The following is a 25,779-nucleotide window of genomic DNA, read 5'->3' as shown; positions in this document are numbered from 1 at the left end:
ACCGTTTACTTAAACTCAACTAAAAACAACTCCTCATATCAACAAAATTTGTAAATAAAAATGAACAACAAATTTGACATCAATGACATTTTACTCATTTTAGGTTATGCAAATGTCAAATAAATGTCGACTGTCGGTGTTTGAAGTTACGTTTCGATCTTTCACCCCTATCATTCTCACCCTTCTTAATTAAAACATCCTATTTTGTGTCGTCTTTCCGGTGTCTCGTCGTGTCAGCCCGTTTTAAACCCATCCTATTTTTTTAAATGTATTTATTTTCTTGTTGTGTGTAATTTGTTAAAAAACGATGGATTTGAGTAGTTTCCAAGTTTTGCAAGCTCCTGCAACTGTTTATTACATTCCCAATTTCATAACTCCCGATGAGGAGGCTCACGTACTGAAGAATGTTTATTCAGTTCCAAAACCTAAATGGACTTGTTTGTCCAAAAGAAGACTGCAAGATTATGGTGGCGTTCCTCATGAAAAGGGGATGATTCCAGAAGCAATACCAAATTGGCTCACAAAATATATGGAGAAAGTTTCACAGCTAAATGTGTTTGAGGGGAACAAGCCAAACCAAGTATTAGTCAACGAATATCTTCCAGGCCAGGGAATAATGCCTCACACAGATGGGCCACTATTTTATCCTACTATAGCAACAATTAGTTGTGGCTCACATACAGTATTGGAATTCCAAGAAAATAATGAAAACAGAACAAAGATTTGCCAATTACTGCTAGAAAAATGTAGTCTAGTGGTGATCAAAGATGAAATGTACACAAAGTACCTCCATTCCATTAAAGAAATTGATTTTGATGTTATTGATGAAGGCTGTGCCAATCTACTTAATTGTGGAAAACAATATGATATGGGTGATAAAATTAAAAGAGAGACTAGAATTTCTGTTACCATAAGAAATGTAATTAAAGTGCTTAAAATAAAATTATGGAACTAATTTATTTTTTTAATAAAAAATACATAATACACTTATTCAGACATGGGCTCTGGTCCAGTGCTATCAGCTACATCTTCAAGTAAACTGCCACTGTTATAATCATTTTCTGCCTCTTCCAACATAGATTGCAGTTTACTAGCACTGGACACTAAAACATGAAATTGTTTCCTCCTCATGTCCAATTTCTGCTCTAAAGACTCTTTCTCTTTGTGCAATTCTTTCAGTTCAGCCTGTAGATTTAATAACCTCTGATTTGTTTCTTTTCGTGCAGGCTGTTCAGCAATGCTTTGAGCTAACAAATCGTACATCACATGATTCTGCTTCCAAATTTTTGCTTGAACTAAATTATCTTTGTTTTGCTTGATTGACTCTTTCACTTCAACAATCTGTTGCTCAAATTTCTCATAAATTTTCTTATAATTTTCCAATTGCTTGGCAGTAGTTCTTGTAAGTAGCTGAGACCGTTTGACTGAATATTCACATAGACTTAACTGGGCCAATAATTTGTCTTGCGTCGCTTGATTTTCTAGCGAGGAATCGTCAGTTGAGTTTGCCCATTTCTTGAGAGTTTTCGATATTACGTTCAATCGCCTGTCGTCTCCCGTTCCATCGCCGTCGATTAATAACTTTCGTTTGATTATGTCCTCTGAAAGGAAATGTTTCACTTCAAAAAAAAAAAAACAGAACAATACTGATTACCATCCGACATCACACCGCGTTTTTCTTTTAGTTTCATTAAATTGCAGTTTTTATTCACGAAAAAATAAAATACTTTTGAGGTTATATTTATAATCTAGACCGTCAGCGTCACAGCAACAGCAGGCAGCAGGATGCAACTAAGGTTACACGCCGATCACACCAACAGAAGCAAGAGGGGATTTAATAAAAACATTATTCGAAAAAGTAGTCAATTATAAAATGAGAAACGTGTATTTACAACTATAGTTATTTAATAATTACGTATTAAACAAAAAATTACAGTCTTCATGGTTGGAATCATCTTTTTGCCGCCACTTCTTTTTTAAATTCGTCAATGGGGTTACTTTCTATGTAGCTTTTTTCAAAGATTTGGTTTCTAGTTCGTTCAATATTGCCCATCCACGACTCTCTGCAATGTAAACATATTTTTGTTAAATTTTAATTCATTTAACCTCAAATACTTGTATAGAAGTCCTAATCCAACGAAACCTAGAAAACCACCAAATATAAGTGGAAATCTAAGCAATGTACTTTTTGGAATTGGTCTTTTCATATTTCTTTCAAATATCTTAAAATTATTATTACTTCTTGCAAAAATATTAATAGCTACCACCAAAACAATGTTGCCATCTCTGCGTCATTGTCATTGAGCGCGTGAGCCGAAGAAAAGTGCGGTGAAATACAAAATTCTCTGAAATTTTTGAAATAACACATTATTTTGTAATTTAAACTAATTACTTTTTTTTTGTTGTGGTACACTTGAATAAACAACAGAAGGCGTAAGTGCACTTGATTACAGTCAGATATTGTAAAATTTTTCGGTTGTATGACTTTCCTTTTTAATAAATAAAAAATGAACACGTATATTTAGTCACATGTGGTTTGTAATAAACATATTCGAGCCAAGAACTCTTAAAAATCACGATGTGATAATGTTCTTGGCAATTGGTTGTTTCACTACAAAATGACATATCTCATGTTGTTGAAGCAAATCAGCGATTTGTTTATGAACATAACATAAAATATATCGCAAAACAGTAAAAACAAGACACGAAACCATCTCCAAACAGATAAATCAGTTTTTCTAGTCCCGCGACGCTGGTACCAACACAAATATTGGCGCCATTTCATCCCCTAAAACCCTTACGTCATTATCGGGGTAACCGAGGTAACGGTAAGGTAAGCGGCGGTAGAACGGGGTGGTGTGTGCTCGTTCCTTGAATCGGGAGACGGTTGCACCTGAAGGCCGGCCTCTTTGATGAGCCCCCGGAGGGGCCATGGGGCAGGCCGAGAGCAGAGAAGATGCTGATGACGACCCCGAAAAATACAATTCTCGAAGGACATCCGCAAATTTGGTGAGGTTTCTATCATAATTCAGATGCATGTTGTTTCTCGTCAAGTACGACCTTGTTTTTTAGCGAGTTTTGATTATTTTTTTTTGCAACAACCGTTCGATAAAAACAAAGCTCCCGTTTAAAACGAGCTACTTATACCTATCCTAGTTTTGATCAATCGTTACCATGCCATGCCATGGCTGCGTGCACCAAAGCACTGCAACCCCCGGCAATTTCCAGATAATGTCCGCTAATTACAATTATTGTTTGAGTGCAGGATAATAGACGCTGTCAGATGTTTACCAGAAACAGGCCAATTCTGCGTTTATTAACCGCATGGAGGAATTAAAATAATGGCCTCGTTTCGATTAGATTAACACTAACGACAACTTCGAAATTATTAGATGAATGCTGCGGATTGGTCGACATTTAGCCCGTCCTAGAACAATTCATTATAAAAATAAATGGATACGATAATACTTCAGAATTTTATCTCCACATTTGACATATTCATTAAATTAAATTTAAATGAGGTTCCAAAAGGATGTTCGATTTAAAATTAACACATGTTTATTTGGTTGCCTACATCACCATTTCAAACACTTGAAACCGATGAACATTTTTTTTTTTTTTTTTTCATAAAACTAATACACTATTAAACTGCGTATGTATAATTAAGATTTTCCAAAATCTATGTATCTATATCTTTTTTGATTTTGCATCTCGGCAAAGACACTACTTTCTCATATTCCAAGACGAAATTTTTTCAATAAGAATCAGTTGGTGTCAGTCAGATAAAAAAGTAGTTTTGTGTTTAGAATACAGTAAGAGTGTATGAATGAACATGTATAGATTTCTAGGTCACTCAGGCGCCACGACTGTAATCTTAATCGAAGTTTGATGGTCTGTGCCATTATTTTTGTTAATAAAGGGAATTTTTTCTTTTGATGAATTATTGACGTATCTATTCTGTTACTTCTACTTTTGAAGCCTAACCGTTACCTACTTTCGGAAAAACCTGTTTAACAAAAAAGGGTTATTCACTGGTCTGCTTAGTTAAATTAAAAATCTGCAATAATTGTTGTCCGAAGTACAATACATATTGCGTCATCGATTCGTTTCAAAATACTTTTAAATGTGATAAGTAGCTTTTAGACACAAGGAACCGGGTCATTAGCAGATAATGAGTCGCAAAATCCTACATGATTAGGTGATCGTGAAATGTTAATTATTACAGACCAATAACACTACATTCTGGTCGTCGACATCCCTTTCGTGCTTGCGTGAATAGTTCAGATGTTTGTCTGTAATAATTTAACGTTTGTACTAACCACAGTCTATAAGATGAAATACATTAATCCCTGTTTATTTTATAAATGAATTTAATGATTGTCACATTTGTTTCTGGGGCGTCAACTCGTCACTCGTTGTTGGACTTTATTCCATTTGTTTAAGAGAACTGCACTAACAACAATCAAACATTTCCGTAATGATAGTCTTATCTCATCAGCGAAATATGAATAATTAAATGTCAACATTTGAACCGTTTAAACTTAAAATTCCTGACCTCTAGACCCACAATAAATAAAACTAGAACGATTTTATTGACTTACTGGAACACCCTCGAGTAACGAACATTGGCGTTTTACTCATTTCAAGTTTTTATTTATTTAATCGAGTTTGAACGATGTCAATGTGACAAAATGTAAGGAGTGAAATAAACTTTCGGTTCAGAAGAGTCCTGCAATCAACAGCGATTCGCCAATTACAAAGGATTTTTGTGAATCAGCTGATCAGTGTTTACACTCTAATCGTACCGTGTTAATAAAGCTGTACCCTCGAGTTTAACACCGATCACTACTGAAAGGTGTGAAACTGTGACAAAATAAGTGAAAATGCATTTCGGATCTTCAGTTTGAAATTAATTATTTATTAGATGTATGATTGTACCTGTTACTCGATGGATCAGATAAGAAAATGAGCAGGATTTATTTGTGTAATAATAATGTTTAAAGTTGCTGATTAGTATCTGAATCTGATATTCTATAAATAACGTAAAAATTCTAATGCCAGATCTGGTGAATCATCGTTTCCACTTTCACAATTATTACAAAGTAGGGTTGGGGATTATGGGGCGACGCAATTAGGGTTTATCTGGACTTTATGTGACATAACAAATTTTCCGTCATAAGTATTGCAAATTATAAGCGCGTCTAATGTTAGGGACGCCAATAACATCGGATTACGTCCATAAATGGAGGTTTTATAATTTTTGCTGAGCGACACAGATTTAGCCCTGCCATAATATTTGCAATGGAGTGTTTGTCGTAAAGGGTGAAGTGTTTGGTAGGGGAAAAGAAGCCTTATCCCCGTCGGTCATTACAGCACAGCGTCCCCTTGTCATTGTATGTGGATAAGTCGTTATCGATTGTTTGAGAAAAGAGTGCGACTTAATGAAGCCTAGTTAAGTACACATTAATGGGAGAAGAGAAAATTGCCGACGACTTAATCGAAATGGGAGCCTATTTCGGCCGCCATCGCCGGTGACGTTATAATTATATCTAGTGAATTTATATTTACTACAAACTCGGGCGCTTTCACGAGCAGTTGGAAGCTTCACTAGAACATTGTACCACGTGGACCTGACCGACATGGGAGCATACGAAGGCGATTGGGGTGCAGGAACCCCCTCGGCGGAGTAACGTGCGTGCAGTGGTGTGAGTGAGTGTACATTGTACAGTGTGATCATCTCCAGTAAGAAAGAGACGCCACAGCGTCGCGCGGCCTTTTCAAACTTACGGCCGCGATGTCTTCCAGCGAACTCGCCAAAACGGCCAAACAGCCGAGGATCAGGAAGATCAGCAGGGTATGCACCCCATTTTTACCCCCCCGAGCCCAAAAATTGGCGCGGCGTAATAGCGTCCTGGCCACTCGACGGTTTAAATTTAAAATCGAATTATCGATACGAGTCGATTTTTACACACGGCCGACTTGGATTTCGACAACGATATCAAAAAATGGAAGCAGCGTCGGCATCATCGCCGCAAGACAAAGAACGGGGAAAATGATAAGCAAAAATTCGACCTTGAAAATGGTCGTGAAATGGTGGAATTTCGCCAGAAACATATTTTCCGCTGTCATAACACGCTTTTCGAAATTTACGGTTTGCAGGATTGTGTAAATCCCGCTTGATGCAAAAACCAGTGTCGTCCTGCACGCTGGCCGGTAAGCAATGCCGGCAGAGAAACCATTTCCTGCGGTCCATAAACACCAAATTTTATTGGGACGCCGCGACGTGGTCAATAAAAACGTAACGACTTTTCAAAATCGGATTTTTCGCGTATTTCGGTAACAAGCAGTCGAGGTGTTTGAAGGAATATATAAAAATAATTTTATTCTGCCATTAAATGTCGATAAAACTCGTCCTTGCCAAAACTGCTGCGTCCCAACGGTCATTTGTGAATTCCTGAGCCGGTGAGACCTTGGGATGGTGTTAGACGGGAGTTAGAAACAGAATTGAGGGCTGATTGGCGCGTTATCGACCCCAGATTAGATATAATCTCGCGGACTCGTGCGAAATGCATATCCGTTCAATGACAAAGGATAGATACAGACGTGAAACAAACACAAACATTTCGAACTAATTCGAAAATTAATTATCTACGTATTTGCAAAGAATGTCCTGCAACCTTCAAAAGTTTGCGTCAGTTCGAGTGTCAGTTAAGCCTTTAATAATTCGTAATACCGTGTAATGGCTCGTATTATTTTTACTCATCTGAAACAGCCTCCGTAATCTCCAGTTCTTTAGAGATTTAAGCGAGTAACGAATCCTTTCCCTACAGGTGTTTGCATCAACGAATTTCAGCTTTGTCGCATAAAAATTGCAGAATGTGAGCCAGCAGTCGTGACAGCGTCGAAAAGACTTCGATCTGTGGTGGCGTTTACACTTTACAGTGCGTCACTTGTAATTATTTACAGGGTTACCTACCTTTGAACAAAAACAATAGCATTGTTCGCCACAGCCTGCCCTATTTTCAGGTAACATGCTTACCAACCTAAAATACACCGACCTACTTTCCGCGTAAAATTTGTACACTTCGCATCATGCTTCCATCTTTCTTCATGGTCAAATTTCCCAAGTTCGAAAACACCGCACGGACAATAAATTAATCAGAAACTGCTCTGTCCCTTATCATGTGATCCATTTGCCGATGAAACAGCCAACGAAGGACGACAATCGTCGTCGGTCGTGTTCGCTCTTTGATCAATTGGATTTTATTATCGACACCGATATTTTTAAAGTGGCCGTAACCATTTGTTGAATTACATAAGATTGTGGTTTATGTATATCGCGGCCTTGAGAATGAAGCGTGCAACTATCGCAACAAATTTTAATCGATGTAACTGGTGGCCATTCTGCAGCCACATTTGACGTTTTGGAGCGCGACAGTGCAACCAGTGGCTCCAACTTACTTAACTGTTCTGTTTACAGTGAAACATTTTAAATTAAATATCTAATTTGGAAAGTTACTGCCAGTTCTGTTCAAACCTCATGACATACTGGAAGTTACCTGTATCAACTAGATCCATGCGATTGTAACAGCGGCGTTGGTTGTTATTGAATAAGATTTGACAAGCACGTGATCGATCAGAGGGCAAAAGAAAAGAAAGAGAAAAGTATGCGAAGAAAGTTTGGTCGACGAAAATATTCGAGGTGTAGGCCACGATATGTGAAAATCGATAAAATCTGTTATGGAAGTGAAAGTTGGCAAAAACATAATAAAGACTTGTTGTTATGATATCAGAAATGTCACCACTTAAAGTGGGTGCCGCAAAGTGCATCAGGTTTTCGATTTTTGATCGTAAAGTTATTTATTAGCGAACTCGATTTACAACGTTTGCGCCCATGTTGAAATTTCCTTTTATTTTCGCATAAATTTGTTTATTATTCATCGATCATCTCGCATGCTTCGATCAGAAATAACAACACATTAAGGGTAAACATTATCAAAGTTATTTTAGAAAGAACAGCAGTTTCGACCCGGATAAATTTGTATCGTTTTACCGGCTTGAAAAGCGTGGTTTGTTTAACAAAAAATACTAATGACGTGATTTTTTAATTTATTCTCGTTTCATTTTTGCGTCTGCTGCGGTAAATTCATAAGTGAACCGCAGTCGAGATAAGATTAACGATAAACTACTAATTGTTTTTTTATAATTCCGCGCTTAAGTAATCGTAAAAATGTTTTCTATGTAGGTTCAAATATTAAAGCACAAAAGGGAACAATTAGCACTATTAACAGCTTCTTAAATCTCTTGGACGCACAGTTGATCTCTTGGTCTGACCCAATTTTGACCAACAAAAGCAAAATTCCGTTTTGCCACTTTGTCGTGTTTTTTTACATGTGTCACACAGCGTGCAGAGCCTCCAAGAATAAAAAGACGTCTTCTGAAACGAACTGGTTTTATAACCTTCTCTTTCGACGATCATCACCACGAAAGGAACTTTGTTGGTCATGTTTTTTTATAAAGCTAAATTTCTAGCTTCACTTGCGATCGTTTTTATATTCGACATTCCATTTCAAAAAAGTAATTGAATGTTGTATTTTTTTAATCTTGAGATGCGTAAAATTGAAATTATCGTAACATACTTTATCGTACTTTAAGATTTAAGTCTTAATTTGAACTAGATGCATATAAAGTCGTTAAAACTTGACAATTGTTTTCGACAATCTTGTATCATTTAAGATCAGTAATTTGTGTATTTCTATACACTTATTGTCGATTAAATACCGGCAAGATAAATTTTATCACTATTTGTAAAAGGTTAATCAGTTATTTTGAAATTTGTACTTATTATTGTGAATTCTGACTGGACTACTCCCTTCCTGTTTTGTATATGTCAGTTTTTTCTTGAATTCTGACCGCGAAAGTGGTTATCTGTTGGAATACTTCAACTTTTGGAATTTTACTATTATGTGGAAATCTTTTCCTGTGAATTTTTTTCATAAAAATGTCGTAAATTTGGTTTAAGTGATCGAATAGTCAACTTAAGAACTTTCAAATGTGATAAAGATTTTCGATAACACATCAAATTACTTCATGATAAGTGTTTTCGTAATGAAACGAGTTCAAAAATTAACATGATGAGGTGACACGAACAATATATCTAGTACTTCCAATATAATACATTGTACATGAGCTAATATGCACTTAAAGATAAGGAAGGGATATCGTTCAAGAGAAAATAAAATTCTCATCAGTTTATCTCTTGATACGAACTAGTCTAGCCGTAGTAACCCAAAAATTTTTCCAACGCTTCAACGATGTGAGGTACATTGACAGTTAGTGTAGATTTAAGAGTTTTCTAAGAAGAACACTTAATCACTTAATTAAAATGGTAAGTCATGAATTCACAACACATGTATTTATAAGGTACTTACCGTTATATAACTCCCAATTTGTAATTCTGCAAAGAAGTTGGTAACTTCGTGAGACAAAATGTTATTTGTAATTTTTTAATTTAGTCTGTTAACATTTACTTTTAGAAGTCACCTTTTGCCATTAGCATTTCTAAGAATAGAGTAATTTTGTGCTGATGTGTTATATCACAGCAGTTGTGCACAAAAAGGCTGAATCTTGCGTACCTTCAGTTCTGCTAAGAATAAAAAAGTGTATACGAAGTGATTTTAACGATTTAATGGTGTTGCAAATAAAGTTTTATGTAAAATTTACGAGAGCGCTGTACTTTGCAAACATCATCAACGTCTTAAATACGTTTTTGAAAGTTTTACACGCTTTTTTAATGTAATTCATTGTAGATGAGGCATCGAAAAACTTGCCTCAACTGGACCGTATCTGCTTCATAAAAACGGGACATTCTATGTTTAAATTAAGTGCAACGAAATAATTACCGTTGACATCTAACAATTAACGCCAGCAGTTGGTTAATATTTCGCTTCAACAGAATGAAACATACATATTTCCGTCCCACCCAATTATATTTTCGACAATTTGGTCGTTCCGGACACTTCCTCCGAACAGCAGCGCAGTTATTTCTCTTTGAAATGGCTAGTTTTTACACAAACAACGTTTAGGATAATTTTCGAAATATGTATCTTGTCTGCTGGGCCAAAATAAGAACACCACCGAGTCATTGCGGCATTGTACTTTTCCCGTGACCGAAAGCGTACGTTGGTCCCATAACCTTAAATTTAAATATGGCCGCGTATATTTAGGCACTCGAGTCATTTTGCTTGCGAACGTACATTAAACTTGCTAATTTTATTATCGCTATATTCCACATTTTCTTTCACATCAAACAAAACTCCACCTGGAAGTTCGAACTAACCCGGTTATGAAGCAACAATCAAACTAAATTAATGTGATATAACGTGATGCCCATAAAATGATAATTTATTGCCTATTTTCATCCACTGCAATAATTTGCGAATGACATAAAGTACACGTGTGTGCTTAGGTTAAACAAGAAGTTATAAATAACTTGTTTATATCACCTGAAATTTTAACAAAATGAAGTTTCTGCAAGGCGTTTTACTTTTCTTTAACTAAACAAAGCTCGCCCACGTTCCCACGTTTACTATAAAATTAAACGCTTCGTCTCCAAGAGCTTGGTAATCTTTTTATTTCCACGAGGTGGATGTAGATGGAGACGTATTTTCGTAGATTTTACGACTAATTAAATCTCTGGCAGAGGTTGCTAAAAACGAAATACAAACAGTGATACCGCAAGATGTTAGCACAAGGACAATTTCGTTGAATTAGCTAATTTTACTTTCCCGGAATATGACTATCTGGTAAAATAGAACGAAATATATGCCATAAATTGCCTTAAATAAATATTGTTTCGTCCCGAATTCGTTTTATTTGTCGGTGATGAGAGCAAATTAAGAAGTACGAACACGGTTGGATTGGATGTGTTAAAATCGTGCAAACACTCTCTGCACGGACGTTCAAATATTGGATATTTGGCGATAATATTTTATGCTGATAGTCCACAGGTTCGATATGCAGAATTTATGAATTGCAGCGTTTCAAGAAAAAAAAAAACGGAAAAGTCGTCGTGTGTGGAAATAAAAACGCGAAAAATCTCTCAATGCGATTTAATAATTCAGTCACATTCACTTTCTAGCACAAGTTGAGCAGCATATGAAATCTACAGAACCTTGGCCTGTTTGTTTCGGTGTCCTCCCACTTTGTTAGATACGATACGATAGATTTGCATAACACGCTGATCGTAGGTACGAAACGACAACTTCGATTTGCGATCATTTCGCGTTTAAACCAACCCTGTAATGAGCAGAAGAGAAAATTGCAGCTCCTAGAGTCGAGTTTCTTCAAAATTCCCTGTGAAACAGCTTGATCCTGTTTAGCAGCATTATTAATAAAATATGCAAAGGGCCGGAAATACGCTTGCTCTACAACGGGCGGCTTTGTGAGTCATTTAAAGTGTTTAGGGATGATATTAACCCGCAGTTCAACCACGTTTAAAGTACAAACTGCAATACTGGGAAATTGTTTCAATTTTGGAAATTCGTTCACCGCAACAGCTGTTCACTGACGAAATCCAATTTAATCAGCGTCGGGTGAACATTTTCGGGAACAGAGATGATTAAACGTTGCCATTTTGATTACTAGAAGTTGATAAAGTGGGTTAATTCGACGGGATACAGTCAAATTGGGGTGTTTTTTGGGTTGTCACGCTGAGGCGTTAGTTATAAACATCGCTCCGACACAAAGACGTTTTTCCTGATGTCTTGCCGATAATTTTGTTTGGTCATGAAGACGGTGTGAATATGATGAATGAAAGCTCTCTTGTTTCGTTGTAGTAAGAAGTTTTATATTTCGCATAACCTTGACTTTTGCCGCGCAAGAAGACAAAAGATTCAATGTTAATTTTATTATTGTGCTTTTTATTAAACAAGCAGATGTTTCGCAAATAACTCGTTTAAATATATTCACCTCTAACACGCACTTAATTGCTCAACAGATCTAGTTTTTAAATGATCGATGGAAGATCAACCAATCGTGGGGGTATCCTAGGAAAAAATTAAGTACAAACGAGTTCGTTAATATTTTTTTATGCGAATCTTATTTACTAAAGATACGATGGAAAACAAATCGGTGTTCTTTGTCGAGTGTTTTGCTCACTTTTACAAATTCATGGAAACTGTAAAGAAACCGATGAGATAAGCAAACATCCTTTTTCCTTTTTTAATTTACACTTTAAGCCAATCATGAACGCGGTTTTAACTTTGTGTGTTCCGTCGAAACTATTCGAAAATTAGGAATGTCAAAAGTGAAAATAAATTAATTAGGATGACATTAGTGATGTTAATAATAAGGCACGTGTGGTCCCAGACAAGGCTATCCTGCTGTTCTGTGGCACCAGTTTTAGATTAGCAACTCGTAAAATACCCACAAGCATTTGTAACATTTTATTATAATGGGGAATTCCGGCGGATTTATAAAGAGAAATTAATTGCTTTGCCACTTTTCTACCCCGCTTCTAATTACGTGCGTTGATTGGACAGTTCACATTTATCGTCGTTTTAACAAAATATGAACTAAATCAACCGTTTATACTTTATAATTACGTGAATTTAATGTCGCAACACATCAAAAGGTTCTTGAAAAATTTTCATCTTTGCCTAATTGTTTATTTATTTTATTAGTGTCTCGATTTTTTATAGATAGATTCTGACTTTATCGAATTATCTTCATCAACTTGTAGTTTGACGATACGTTATCGATTTTTTTTATAAATTGAGATTACATTAATTTTTTAACGATTATTTAACTTTTTCTCCAATAGTCCAATATTTTAACTAAACACCGTTCACGTTGTTTTGGCATAAGGGAGGCCATGATTTATTTTTTTAACGTTGGACAGTTGGACACACTGTTTGATGTCCGTCACTAAAGTGCCTGACATTCGAACCTATCAAAATTCAAAATGAACATAACATTTTGCTGAATTTCTTGTGATATCTGAGTATTCTTCTATTGCAAATTAGTAACATTAACGCTATTTATAACCTCAAACTTAGAAAAACATAACCTAATTGCACAGACAGCTTTACTACCAAATTAAATGCAACATTTCCATGGCCTCCCGTTATGCCAAAATAACGTGAATGCATTTTAGATATCGCGCGTTCAAATGAAATCCTGGGCTGGAAAGGCGTCGGAAACCGTCAATTGTTGTGCTTTTTAAAAGCGTAGATTAACTGGAGCATGTTGACAGCTAACCTAAAATTTAGAGCCAAACAAATTTTCTTTTTGTTTCTTTGCAATGTTTTACATTAAAAATAGAATAACGTAACGATTCCTATTCTCGAAGCAAATATCAAAGTCAAACGGCGGGAAATTCAAACTTTACACTGTTCTAAACGGTTTAATTTTTCCAACGCCTACTCAGCCCAGGAATTCATTTGCACGCGCGATATTTGCAGATGGATAGAAAATGCTTTTTTTAATAATTGTTCTGCAGACAATTTGAAGTTCTATGAATATCGTTTTTGATATAACATGTTATTTAAACGATTTTGAAACATGTAAAAAATTCTGTTTCTTCAGACGGTATTTATTTTCGTTATTGCACTTTTTTGTCATAAACTTGTTTGGAAAATCTAAGCTCAGTTGGTTGGAAAATGGAACCGGAGAAATCTAAAAATATGACGTTACCTCTCGTAATACCTAATCTGACATAATAGAGGGTCAATTTTACACGTGCGGTAGCCAAAGATGGACGAAACAGATAAGAAAATAATGCTTTCAAATAATTTGAAGACAAGAAAAAATTCTATGAGAATTATGATTTTTTTAAACCATCTGCATTGTTTGGACGCTGTATTTTTGCATTTTAATGAGCTTAAAGTAGTCCTGACATACCTACATGTCGTACTTTACTTAATTTCCATGTTTATACTTACAAGATGTTTTTCGCATAACAAACTCCATCATAGAAATCGCCCAATTAAAGAAAAGCACTGTGTAGGATTTCAGAGCGTTGACAATAAATGTTGGGACTCTGAGTATGTGTAATTGAACCAAAATGGCGTAAATTACAATTAATTAATTGAAGTGCACCATACAAGTATGACGACTACTCGTAATAAATGTTGAAAGCGGTTCCGTCCAGATAGCTGCTCCATTTTACACGTCGAGCATTGATATTCGAAGCGTAAACAAACGAAAATATCAAATCCAGGTGTAATTTCCACGATATTGACAAAAAATCGATACTAAACAGATATGTTTGAGTGCGGATGTAGCCTTGGAATTGATCCATCCGTACATAATTCGATTGAAAATTGGTCCAGTAGAAACAAAGAAAAGAGGCGTGTTGGGTGTAGATAGTTTATATTTGTAAATAGAATAATTGATATGGCAAATATGGTTGGATAGAAGATTCTCGGAAAATCACGTGATGAGTACATGTGCTCTCGGCCGGCTAATCTAACGGCGGTTTTGAAAACGTTGAAATTTTTTCGCATATAGAGTGTTCGCCAGACAATTAATTTTTGGTCGGGACGAAGCGAAAATAAATTAGCATCGAGTGGGCAACGGAATTTTTAGATTTGTTTCGAACTCTCCCAGCAGATGTAAATATTATGAGGATCTGCCGCGGTCTATTTGTATTTTTCGAATGGTGATTAACAACACCGAAAACACCGACGTGGACAACGTTCAAAAACGAATCATGGTTTGTGCAACACCCGAACTGTTAATAGATCGGTATTTGTTGGTCGTAGATTGTGTAAATAATGGAAACGCACCGGTGATAAGGGTCAAATCGAAGAATAAAAAATAAATTAGTGACATCACTCGACTTTTAAGTTACAAGGCATCGCTTTCGAAAAATTTGCATTTTATATCAACGGCATTATCAGGTGTTTGCCGTTCGATTAGTCTCGAGCACATTTCGCCAATCGTACAAATAAATTCGCCAAACATTCTCGTCTAATTGAATTAGTGAATTTTTCGCATCGATCAGTGTTTGCTCCTGACAAAAGCGGAATATTCGGGTGGTCTTGCTCCTGGTTCATTCAACCTCAAAACAAGCGAACAATTTGGCAACGAGCTTTTTAATTGACACAAATAAACCCGATTTCTATAATAAAACGGCATTAAAAATAATTCAATTGAAACCGTCCTTGGGTGTGCACGCGGAATTTGAACAGTTTTGAACAGTAGCTTGTTCGTGTGCGAAATTTTCCATCCTCGTGTTGGCAACGTTCTCGTGGATCTGTTACAGGGTTATACACGTCAAACGTCAATTTGTTTATTTCGTTCGGTTAACGACAATATCGCAGGATGATCGTATGAAAAAAAAAACTTGCAGATTAGGAGGCGTGGTTGACACATGGAAACAAAAAATTTGATAGTGGCGCACAATGTGTTACATTTTTTAAGCACAACGGTTTCCGTTTTAATGAACGTAAATAGGTTAATAATAACAAAGCACCGAAATCAAGGATTGTTTTAACATTGACCGATTTAGATTTAAGTAAATTGGAATGTTTATTGGACAGTGGAACAACAGGAGGAAGTAGAGTGCATTTTTGATAAGGCTTTCACAAGATTGTTGTTTTTAATAGATAGTAAATAGGAAATTGTTGAGTTGTAAAGTTCAGGGCAGGTTGTGTAAAGAAATTGTTATTGCTGTTTATGGCAAAGATTTGAGAATGCTGGTTAACAATATTTGAGTATTTAAAATTGAGAAATGTTTAAATCTTTCGAGATAATCTAGAGCAAGGTAAGAGTTGAGGTGAGGAGAAAATGCAGAAAAGCAACTGTCGCTGTTAGTGATTACTGATTACCATTTGAGGGTAATGAAAAAACCAAAGTTAATAAATTTAAGTGAACAAAGGAAATGGGAAACTAGATTAAAATTCACACAAAGGGTCAGTGTACTACATTCAGGAACAATCAGAAAACAAAATGTTTACCGGGAATGTTGAAACTAGATAGATACTAATGCAAGAAGCGAATGGGTTGATTCTATTTGTCGAAAAAAAAGAAGGTACGGTAAAATATAAGGTGTTGACTGGTCATAGAGTGGAGGATCTGAAATAGAAAGAGAAAAAAAAAGTGACAAAGGAAAAAATACAAAGAAAAAGAGAATAAGACGAGGAAAAAGATGAGCGATCAATATTTTTCCATGAAAATGTCATTACATTTCATAATTCTGAATTAAGCAACGTAAAATTTTCAAAATCTTTCAAAACATTGACTCAGATCGTAAATTAAATCAACAAAACGTGTTTTATGGAACCCCAAGTGTTTGGATCGCAATTCAAAATTTTTATAGCTTCATCTTGAATAAAGCTAACACTAACTGATCAATATCTCTGAAGATTATGAAAATATTTTGAAATAATTCTTTTTTTGTTATTAGCACTTGGGTTCGTGACATTTTTTGCGAGATTTTAAATATTAATGTTGACATTTGTTTCGACCAAGTCGTCAGGTCAAATTTATTTAAATAAATTTGCATCCAAAATAATTCTAAAGATATTGTAAATATGTAATCCAAAGATTTTGCCTATTTATAAAAATAATGTATAAGCCATGACTAATACATATTATCTAGTTGGCAGCGTTAATTTAAATGCTGCTGTATTTGAGAACCGTCAAGTTCTGATTTATAAGTTTACCAATATATTGGGTGATTTAAAATGATTGTGGGTAAGTATGGCAACTACGTACGAAAATTTATGTGGCAACTGTGTGGGTGGGGTAGAGTTGACATTTGTATGACATTAATTTCATAAGCGTGATTTGAATTTTTTATACCATTGCACATTGATTTGACAATTTTCAAAATTGCGCGACTATGAACTGTCAAAGAAATGTCAACTCTATCCTACCCACACAGTTGCCACATAAATTTTCGTACATAGTCGCCATACTTATCCACAATCATTTTGAATTGCCCAATTCCATGAAACTGCCAAAAATGGTTGAAATGCCGACTAGAAATGTCATTCAAGATTAAATTTTGGAATGATGTTAAAAATTGTTCCGATTGACCGAATTGATCTATCGGAATAGTGACTGAAAAAACGTTACGCACATTTTTATGCTCTGATTGACATGGTGAGATTTTGACAATAAATACTTGAAAAAATGCTGGTCAGGACGCAAAGCGGTTGTATGACATTTTTAATTTAACAAAAATTGCGAAGCAACTTAAAGATTCAAATCGTGGAAGACATCATACTAAAGCACAAAATAAAAACAGAAACCATCGTATCTATATAAAAAAAAACCTCTAAAAAAGGAAATAACGAAATTATTACCCAATATTTAACCAGTGCTTTGTGGTGTAACACGAGTCGCCCAGGTGCACGGATGACAGATGTCAAAATAAAAAATAGCAAGATGGCCGTTCAAGGTTAAATAGTAAACTTTACACTTTAGTAGACTTTACTAATGTTATTGAACCTTCAAGTTCTAATAATATTGCGACAAGAGAACTAGGAATTACTGATGCCTTACAATTTTAAAATTGTGAGTTTGAAAATTGTCATTTTACTGTAATTGCTGCAAAAGAAAATAAATTAGTTTCGACCTCGACTTCGTCTCGGTCTTCAATTTCTGGGCTTACCACAAAAAGACTCTTCTACTCTTGATGATACAATCTGATACTACAGGGTGAGCAACAATAACTGTTTCAGTTGGCAATAAAAAATTTTACATAAAATATTCAAGACTGTAAATTATACCCATTTCGGTTGGTTTTATTGACATTATTGACAGATGGTATACATTGCAAATTTAAAGGTCTCAGTTTTTGTAATATTTATTAATAAAATGGTAAAAAGTCACCAAAAGTTACTAGAATTTATTGCCAACTCAATCAGTAATTGTTGCTCACACGGTATTATTAGGTATGTACAGAGGATTTTTCACAATACCTCTACAAATTAATTTCAAAATCACGAAAAGAATATTGATAAGCAAATTAAAAAAAATATGTTTTACAATTAATTATGGGGTGTGACTAAATCTTCATCTACTTACCCTAAAACAATTCAATGGTTTCTTACAAGAACAAATATATGTAATTCAAAAATATCAATTTGCCTGCAGTCACCCTAGAGGGTCTGTTTGACGATTCAGTTTCTGCAAGATTAATCTTACAAGGAGAGGTCGCCAAATGTGCGACAGCTTTTTGAACAAAAAAAATCAGGGTAGTTGTCCCGACTGCCCATATCACCACCATGAAAGGAAGCGCCCCAACGTTCGTAAATTTACGAGAAAAAAAAGGCTAATTCTGACGCGTTTCTGCGCCGGTGATGACCCAGGCCGAACGCTCGAGCTCCGGGTTCGAAACTTTTTGCCGGATTTTTTTTTTAATACTGAAAGAAAGAAAACGCATTACTGTAACCTTCTTTATAATTTTTTTGTTTTTTAATTAAATTTTGTAAATTAAATTAGATCCCTTTAGCCGACTGGCCCACCATTTTTTTTCTCGTAAATTTACGAGCGTTCGGGCGTTTCCCTTCAGGGTGGTGATATGGACAGTCGGGGCCACCACCCTGATTTTTTTTTTGTTCAAAAAGCCGTCACACATTTGACAACCTCTCCTGGTTAGTCAAGAGAGAAAGCTACCCAAAAATCTAGCACTTCGCTGAAGCATATGAACAAAACAAGTTTATCTTTTATTTACCAGAACTTTCAAAATTGCACTATGGTTATTTTGCAAAAAAAAAACGCTCAGCAGAAACATATTTTGGTTCCAAGAAGTTGCAACTCTACTAGTCTTCTCCACTGCAGAACAATTGAAGATTTCTTCAGTAAACTTAGTACTTCGATGTTTAAAAAATTAGCGATCCCAAAATAATTAACAGGTAATATGTGGAATTAAGAAATGTGAGTGGTTACAAAGAGCCTGTGACTATATTCAATGAAAATTACATAATTGATAAATGACACACATGCCCAAAAAAAGAAGCTCTTTTTCGTGGTGAAACAGTCCGGACAGCCGTCAGAAAATTTTCATATATTACATAATATCAAAATTGAAGCAATAAATTCCTAACTGTAGCATTCATTTTGATTGGATGATTTAATTACTCTAAGTAGTTCATAAAATAAATGAATAAATGTGCATGTTTTGCACTGATTAAACTTGAGTTAGCATCGATCAACAATTTGCTTTCTGCGTATTAGATATAATACCGTTCGCAAGATGTGATAAATTTTTGTTATCGATCGTTTAACTCGTACCACCGTTTCCAGCATTTCGTATTAAAATCTAACGATCATAATGTTTTCCATTTCAGACTGATAGTGAGGTGGCATGCGAAGAGGCGGCTCGTTTGACTGTCGAACAGGAGGAAGCCGACGACGATGGCCTGTCCTACTGCGACTACCACGACTTGCCTCCACCGCCCGACGGAGGCTACGGATGGGTCGTGGTCTTCGCTTCCTTCATGTGCAACATGATAGTGGACGGGATAGCGTACACTTTCGGCATTATTCTACCTCAAATGATGAACTATTACGATTCGACGAAAGGAAAGACGGCATGGGTCGGTTCCCTTCTGTCCGGGATGTACCTTAGTGTGGGTCCTTTAGTGAGCGCCCTCACCAACAAATTCGGGTGTCGTGCTGTGTGCGTTGCCGGTAGTGTTATCTCGACAGTGGCGTTCGTTCTGTCGATATTTTGTACATCAGTAAACTGGTTGATGTTGGTATACGGTTTCATTGGTGGGATAGGTTTCGGTCTAATTTATTTGCCGGCAGTGGTTTGCGTAGGTTACTACTTCGAAACCAAGAGGTCTTTGGCCACCGGAATCGCCGTGTGCGGTTCCGGGGTGGGAACCTTCGCCTTCGCCCCCTTGGCCACCTATCTGCTCGACGAATACGGATGGAGAGGGACCAACCTGATCCTAGCGGGCTTCATCTTCAACTGCATGATATTCGGGGCGCTGATGCGCCCCTTGGAGTACCCCAAGGATAACGGCACGCAACCCCTCCTCCAGAGGATGGCCGAGGAGCGCAGGATCCAGATGGAACGAGGCAGCATCGGAGGTTCCTACTTCATGGTGCAGCTTCCGGACGGCACCATGGAGAAACGGCTGAAGCAACCGCTCAACATCGACCCGGGAGTGCATTCTAGTCTCAACCTGGACCAACTGGCTCCAGGAACGCCCATCACGCCCATACCCACGGTACCCACCTTACCCACCATCGCCGAAGTCAAGGTCCAGGAGCAGAGCGGAAGTTCGGGATCGCCCAGTCCTGGAGAAAGTAACGCCGAGATTCGGCCGCCGGTCAAGAATCCGCGTCTGGACGAGATCAAGCAGCAAGACGGAAGGGCCAAACGCGAGATCGGCGCGAGCAACGAAGCACCACCGGCTCCGGTCTCGTCGGCACCGGATTTCAACGCTGCCTCGAAGATGCCCAGGAATGCGAGCCAACCGGCGTTCACGACGCACGTCCAAGGGTTGCCGAAGAACGGGTCGGTACCCACTTTCGACAGGATAAGGAAGACTTCCATGAGCGAGAGGTTTAAGCCGACTTTGGTACCTATCAAGTCGTCGTCCAGGGCCACGCTGAGCTCCAACGGAGACATGAGAAAACTGAGGAACAATTCGAGTTCGTCGTTTGTTAGCAGGAACAACAACAGCGAAGTGAGTCGGTGCTATATTATTTCTTGTCGTCTTAGATACGACAAATTTTTATTTCCTTCAACAGAAAGTCGAAATTCTTTTTCTCATCTTGTCTCTATATTCCACACATTTTTCTTGATATGAAACACTTCGTTACGTTTAAAAGTATGTACATTGTAAATATGGAAAAAAAAAAATAGGAACGAAATTCGTAGTTGAAAATTTTTATTGTGTGGATTCACTGTTTGCTGTTGAGTTGCGTTGGAGAATTTAATTGATCTCAATTGATTATGAAATTGTCAATATACTTAAAAAAAGCAATTACCTACAGATTATCGGGTAGGTACTAAGTTCTGCAATAGCAACGAGTAAAAAACATTTACGCAACCTATCAGATAAGACAAACGAATTGTTTATTATTTATACAGGGTGACTTTAAAAGTTGTGCAGTTATTTTAATCAGTGGTAGAACTCCACAATAGGTAACGATTGAGCCAATAATGCCTTAACAAATGTTGATATTTTTCGAGAAAAGGGGGTAAAAAAATTTTTTTAAAAAGTTTGGGAGTCACAGAATTTTATGAAAAAATGGGTAAAAAAAAATTCATAGTAGACATTTTTGTTGTCATTTAATTCAAAATTAAGTCACTTTGACAAGAACCTCAATTTAAATCACAAATGGCTTTCACTAACCTGGGGAAGATCGACCTATGGCGAAGCCCGTGGACATTCCGAGCCAGCACAGCAAATCTACGGTGAAGGTTTCCTGAAAGGATACTTCCCAATGCACGAACCTTTGTAAACGTTATGCAGCATCTTCGTGATTTCAGGCGTTTCGAAATGAATAAACCGCCAACGAGAAGATTTTTGCATTTTAGTCGCAAAAGAAGAAATTCTTTACGAAATTGAAAACCAGCCACGAACAAGTGGCTCAGTTTGTAGCATTCTGAATCGAGTTCGGCTTTCTTGGGCACGTCGTGCTCAAGCTTGCAATTCAGACCATGGCAAGCATTTTGACCAACTTCTTTGATGTTTCATTTTCATTTTATACTTTTGCTCACCAAATTACAGTTTTCTCACATTGTTGTTTTCTGAATAAGTTCCAGCACTGTTTTATCATCATTTTACAAATTCTATCAAAAATTCATGATGAAATTTAAAAAACTTTAACAATAAAAACCAAACATAACCTCGAATCACAGACATTTTAGGTTGGTCGTACGTCACAACTGCCCGCCAAATTTGAAAATTTTCAACGCTTCCCAAACAAACTGATTCCTTTTTGATTCTCTTGAAAACCACTAACATTTGTATAATGCAAGTTGGGTTCTTTTGCCGTCTTTTAACACGTATAAACCATTCACGATTATTTCAAATTCGGACTGTCTATGAAAATCTGACATTTTAGTTGGCAATATTGTGATTTGTCTTAATAAATCTATTTTAGGTTATAATTCAACCGAACACTGCTCCCAAGTTGTTACATTTTTTTAAATAATTGAACGCATTAGGAACAATAATCGTAAAATTGTAATTGAAATGAAACATACATATTTGTAGGGCAGTTCTGGGTAAATTCTTATTAACTAAATTAATGACGGAATTGACAACAATGCGAATATTTAAAAACGAAACGTCATATGACAGGACCTGACGCCAATCTAACAAAAAAATATGGCAGCCTCCTGCGTGTTTAAAATAATCGTGAACGGCATATACGGTGTTCGGTTGAATTATAACCTAAAATAGATTTATTAAGACAAATCACAATACTGCCAACTAAAATGACAGATTTTCATAGATAGTCCGAATTTGAAATAATCGTGAGTGGTTTATAGGTACTATCTTAGGTTAAAATATCTGCATAACTTTCAAAATCAGACTGTATTTTTAAAACGAATTTTATGCCCCATTTCTCCTACGTTCGTTGTCTCTTTTTTTTTTACTAGTTGTTTTTAGTTTTACCATGCTTCTGCCATTACAAAACTGTAAACAAAATTATCCTTATTTTAAAATACTGTTTCTGAAGTTCTGTCACTTAAATAGCAAGGTAATAATATGTAATTGTACGAATTAAAATTTAATAATCTGTTTTTGATTAGAAAGTACCTACATTAAATTTCATGTGTATTCAGTTGCGGCACATTTATTGAATATAAGAAAAACCAACAGTCTTAAATCATTGCTATACTACTGAATAAGCAAGCTATTGTTTACTAATTACTTGTTTGCGTCATTGTACCTACTCACTGATTAGCTTCTATTTTAAAAAGAAAACTTAAGAATGTAGGAACGTTATTGGCTTCAGATTAAAATAAAAAAAGTACTATTTATATTTTTTCGATATGTAATTCGTACAGCAAGTTAGTTTGGTCATTCATAGCACAGCGTTACGTAATGTTCGATTGTGGTATGACAATATCGGAAAATTTTTCCCTTGCAACTTCGCAAATTAATAAACTAATGGAACTCAAAGTGCCCGAATCTGATCTCCATTAATTAATTTTCCAATTTATTTCGTAACGAGAGGTAATTCAATAACTTAGTAGCTGAGCTTTAATTATTAATTAAAAAGTTTGACCTTAATGGCATATCAATTTTGAGACGTCAACTTGATGTGCATTCTTTAAAATTGACCGTAATAACAGCGAGAAGGATGAATATTTGAACGACATTATTTTAACCTTTCAAAACGTGTACGAGAGACAGAAGGCACTGGGTGGGTGTACCTAAAAACACCTGGTCAACTATTGTAACATGAATCAAAAATAGCACGATTTCACAATTTGGACATTTTCCAAATGGAATGCATCAAGAGACGTTTGCTCTTGAAATTATTTTTTATTGCCTCATATGACATTACGACAGCGCCTACCGATTGCATCTTTTTACCCTAAAAACCGACGTGGAGGTGTCGCCGCATTAAGTGCAATTAAATGTTTTATCAGGACTGGTTTTCGATTTCAACAGTTGTTACCCAATTCCGTTCGTATAACATTTTATAAACGCGGTTGACCCTCAACTGTATCTCTTTTGCAACGATATTGCAGATTGATTCTAATGAATTGCAGGTGGACGTCGAAAGTCTGGCGTGCACTTCGAAATTGTCCTTGCCGAGGGAGAAGAGCAAGAGCAACATGGTCAGGCCGTTGTCGAGGAAGGATATCTTTTATTCCGGATCCATCGTCAATCTTCCAGAATTTCACCAATCGCAAAAGTCCCTCACGAATTACAGACAAAGTATCATGAGCATTCCCAGAGCCAAAGGGTTGGATTCCGAAGGAGTTCGTACGTGATTCCAAACGTGCAACGTCTCGTTTCTAATCTTTTACTTTCGTAGCTGGTGATCTTTGTCCATGCCTTGTTTTGCCTGAGAGCTTCACATCAGCCTTAGCACAGATGTTGGATGTGAGCCTGCTGACGGATCCAGTTTTCGTCCTGATCGGAATATCGAATTTATTCGGAATGGCTGGATTGTACATTCCGTTCGTCTATCTAGTCGACTGTGCCATCAAAGACGTAAGCGAAGTGCAAACAAAAAATCACAAATTATCTAACGTGATTGTTTTTAGGGCGTCGACAGTAGCCAAGCGTCGTTTTTATTGTCCATAATTGGTATCACTAATACAGTTGGGCGTGTCGCTTGTGGATACTTTGCGGATTTCCCTTCAGTCAACGCGCTTTTTGTAAATAATGTTTGCCTGGTGGTTTCTGCCCTAGCTGTCATAGCGACACCTTTCTGTCACACATACGGTGCTTACATTACGATGGCAATATTCTTCGGAGTAGCGATATGTAAGTATTATATAAAATGATGTAAATGTAACATTCCTCATTACCACGAGTGGAAGTCGAGGTTGTTTTTTCAACTCATACCAGGTACTATAAAAGCTGGTGACGACTTTTGATAGGTTGGTAGTAATTTTAAAATATTACGTTGGCGAAACTGATGCTAAAATCAAGTCACTGGCGTGCACAAAAATCCAAAAAATCATTTTGACATTTGTCGTTAATTCATTGTCTAAAATAAAAGCGTACGCCTATGTCTGTTGTCAAACACGATATTGTCAGCAGAATGTCCAACATTTGCGAAAAAAAGTCCCAAGAATTTGAGAATTTTTAACGATTCGTCTCTCTATCATAAGTTTTACAGCTTTTAACAGATTTTATTAGCGAAAAATAAAGTAATTTTGCTTCCTTTAGAATTTGGACGAACGTCATAAACAAGTTCCATTTCCGCTCGTGGCGCCTCACTTCGGCGCCAAATAGAAAATACGTGAAATGTGATCGATAACAATTTTTTTTTTGCAGCCGGATACATTTCATTAACTTCGATCATCTTAGTGGACCTGCTGGGCTTGGACAAATTGACGAACGCGTTCGGCTTGTTGATCCTTTTCCGCGGTGCCGCCGCCATAGTGGGTTCACCGTTGGCGGGTGTCATCTACGACGCGACGCACACCTACGACATCCCGTTCTACGTCGGCGGTTTATTTTTCGCAATCTCGGCCGTGACGAGTTTCATAGCGCCGTGTCTGAAGCGCCCGTCGGAGGAGGAACAACCGGTCGGTGAAGCGGACGCGCTCACCCCGATCGACGAGGACGAGGAGGAAGAGGACGCCGGTATCACCATGGGGCCGGGACACAAAGTAGCTATGGATGGTGGTGGTGGCGGTGGCGGGGTTGGAACGGGCCCGATTCCCAAAATAGTGGAGACAGCGTCCAGTCCGGGGGAGAGGGAAATCAAACAAATCGAATCAGTTTTGTAAAAACTACAAGTAACAACAAAGATGTTCATTACAATGCCATTAAAAATTCAAAGTTGCTTTTTAACGTTTCGCCACGATCACGAACGCGAACAGAAACGTTAACTGATAGATGCTGTGAAATTGTCTTAAAATATTGTAGCTTCACTGGTCTTGTTGCTGTGGCGGACAAGAAACTTACCTTCGTTTTTATAATTTTTGTTAAACCTATTTAAGGATAACTTGTAGGCGCACAAAGTTTAAACAATGTATATACACGTTATGTCTAAAATGATATATACTTTAATTTTACGAATTTATTTCATCCATATTACCACATAACATTTTAAAATAAATTTTATTATTTTAAAATTTATTTTAATAAAATTTATTTTAAA

The 25,779-nt window shown here is 36.7% G+C and overlaps 3 protein-coding genes across 5 annotated transcripts; 2 read left to right on the top strand and 1 right to left on the bottom strand.

Moving 5' to 3' along the window:
• Positions 1–307: 307 nt before the first annotated feature.
• On the top strand, positions 308–1,458 carry LOC138135979 (alpha-ketoglutarate-dependent dioxygenase alkB homolog 6). The gene has a single exon (XM_069054994.1). The coding sequence runs from the start codon at positions 308–310 to the stop codon at positions 953–955; it is 648 nt and encodes a 215-aa protein (XP_068911095.1). The 3' UTR covers positions 956–1,458.
• LOC138135978 (THO complex subunit 7 homolog) lies at positions 939–1,816 on the bottom strand. The gene is made up of 2 exons (XM_069054993.1): positions 1,655–1,816; positions 939–1,601 (listed from the first exon to the last, which is right to left on the bottom strand). The coding sequence occupies exons 1-2, from the start codon at positions 1,689–1,691 to the stop codon at positions 988–990; spliced, it is 651 nt and encodes a 216-aa protein (XP_068911094.1). The 5' UTR covers positions 1,692–1,816; the 3' UTR covers positions 939–987.
• A 963-nt stretch (positions 1,817–2,779) lies between these two features.
• On the top strand, positions 2,780–25,697 carry LOC138135974 (monocarboxylate transporter 14). 3 transcript variants are annotated; one of them, XM_069054984.1, is made up of 6 exons: positions 2,780–3,009; positions 19,305–20,657; positions 23,708–23,924; positions 23,977–24,155; positions 24,209–24,431; positions 24,948–25,697. In XM_069054984.1, exons 1-6 carry the CDS (start codon positions 2,932–2,934, stop codon positions 25,403–25,405), a joined length of 2,508 nt encoding a protein of 835 aa, XP_068911085.1. In that variant the 5' UTR covers positions 2,780–2,931; the 3' UTR covers positions 25,406–25,697. The 3 variants fall into 3 exon arrangements, with proteins under 3 accessions (XP_068911085.1, XP_068911086.1, XP_068911087.1); XM_069054985.1 differs by lacking the exon at positions 2,780–3,009 and adding an exon at positions 5,548–5,854; XM_069054986.1 differs by lacking the exon at positions 2,780–3,009 and adding an exon at positions 9,229–9,388.
• Positions 25,698–25,779: the final 82 nt, after the last annotated feature.

Source organism: Tenebrio molitor, chromosome 7 (genome assembly GCF_963966145.1).
Source record: "Tenebrio molitor chromosome 7, icTenMoli1.1, whole genome shotgun sequence".
NCBI classification, from domain to species: domain Eukaryota; kingdom Metazoa; phylum Arthropoda; class Insecta; order Coleoptera; family Tenebrionidae; genus Tenebrio; species Tenebrio molitor.
Note: the sequence above shows the minus strand (reverse complement) of the source record. Positions and strands in the feature narration are given on the sequence as shown.

Excerpts from the sequence above, each read along its gene's own strand:
- LOC138135974 (XM_069054984.1), top strand. The coding sequence starts at position 2,932 with ATGGGGCAGGCCGAGAGCAGAGAAGATGCTGATGACGACCCCGAAAAA. Across the intron at positions 23,925-23,976 it reads GTTGGATTCCGAAGGAGTTC|CTGGTGATCTTTGTCCATGC; the intron begins GTACGTGATTCC and ends TTACTTTCGTAG. Across the intron at positions 24,432-24,947 it reads ATTCTTCGGAGTAGCGATAT|CCGGATACATTTCATTAACT; the intron begins GTAAGTATTATA and ends TTTTTTTTGCAG.
- LOC138135979 (XM_069054994.1), top strand. The coding sequence starts at position 308 with ATGGATTTGAGTAGTTTCCAAGTTTTGCAAGCTCCTGCAACTGTTTAT.
- LOC138135978 (XM_069054993.1), bottom strand. The coding sequence starts at position 1,691 with ATGAAACTAAAAGAAAAACGCGGTGTGATGTCGGATG. Across the intron at positions 1,602-1,654 it reads ACGCGGTGTGATGTCGGATG|AGGACATAATCAAACGAAAG; the intron begins GTAATCAGTATT and ends ATTTCCTTTCAG.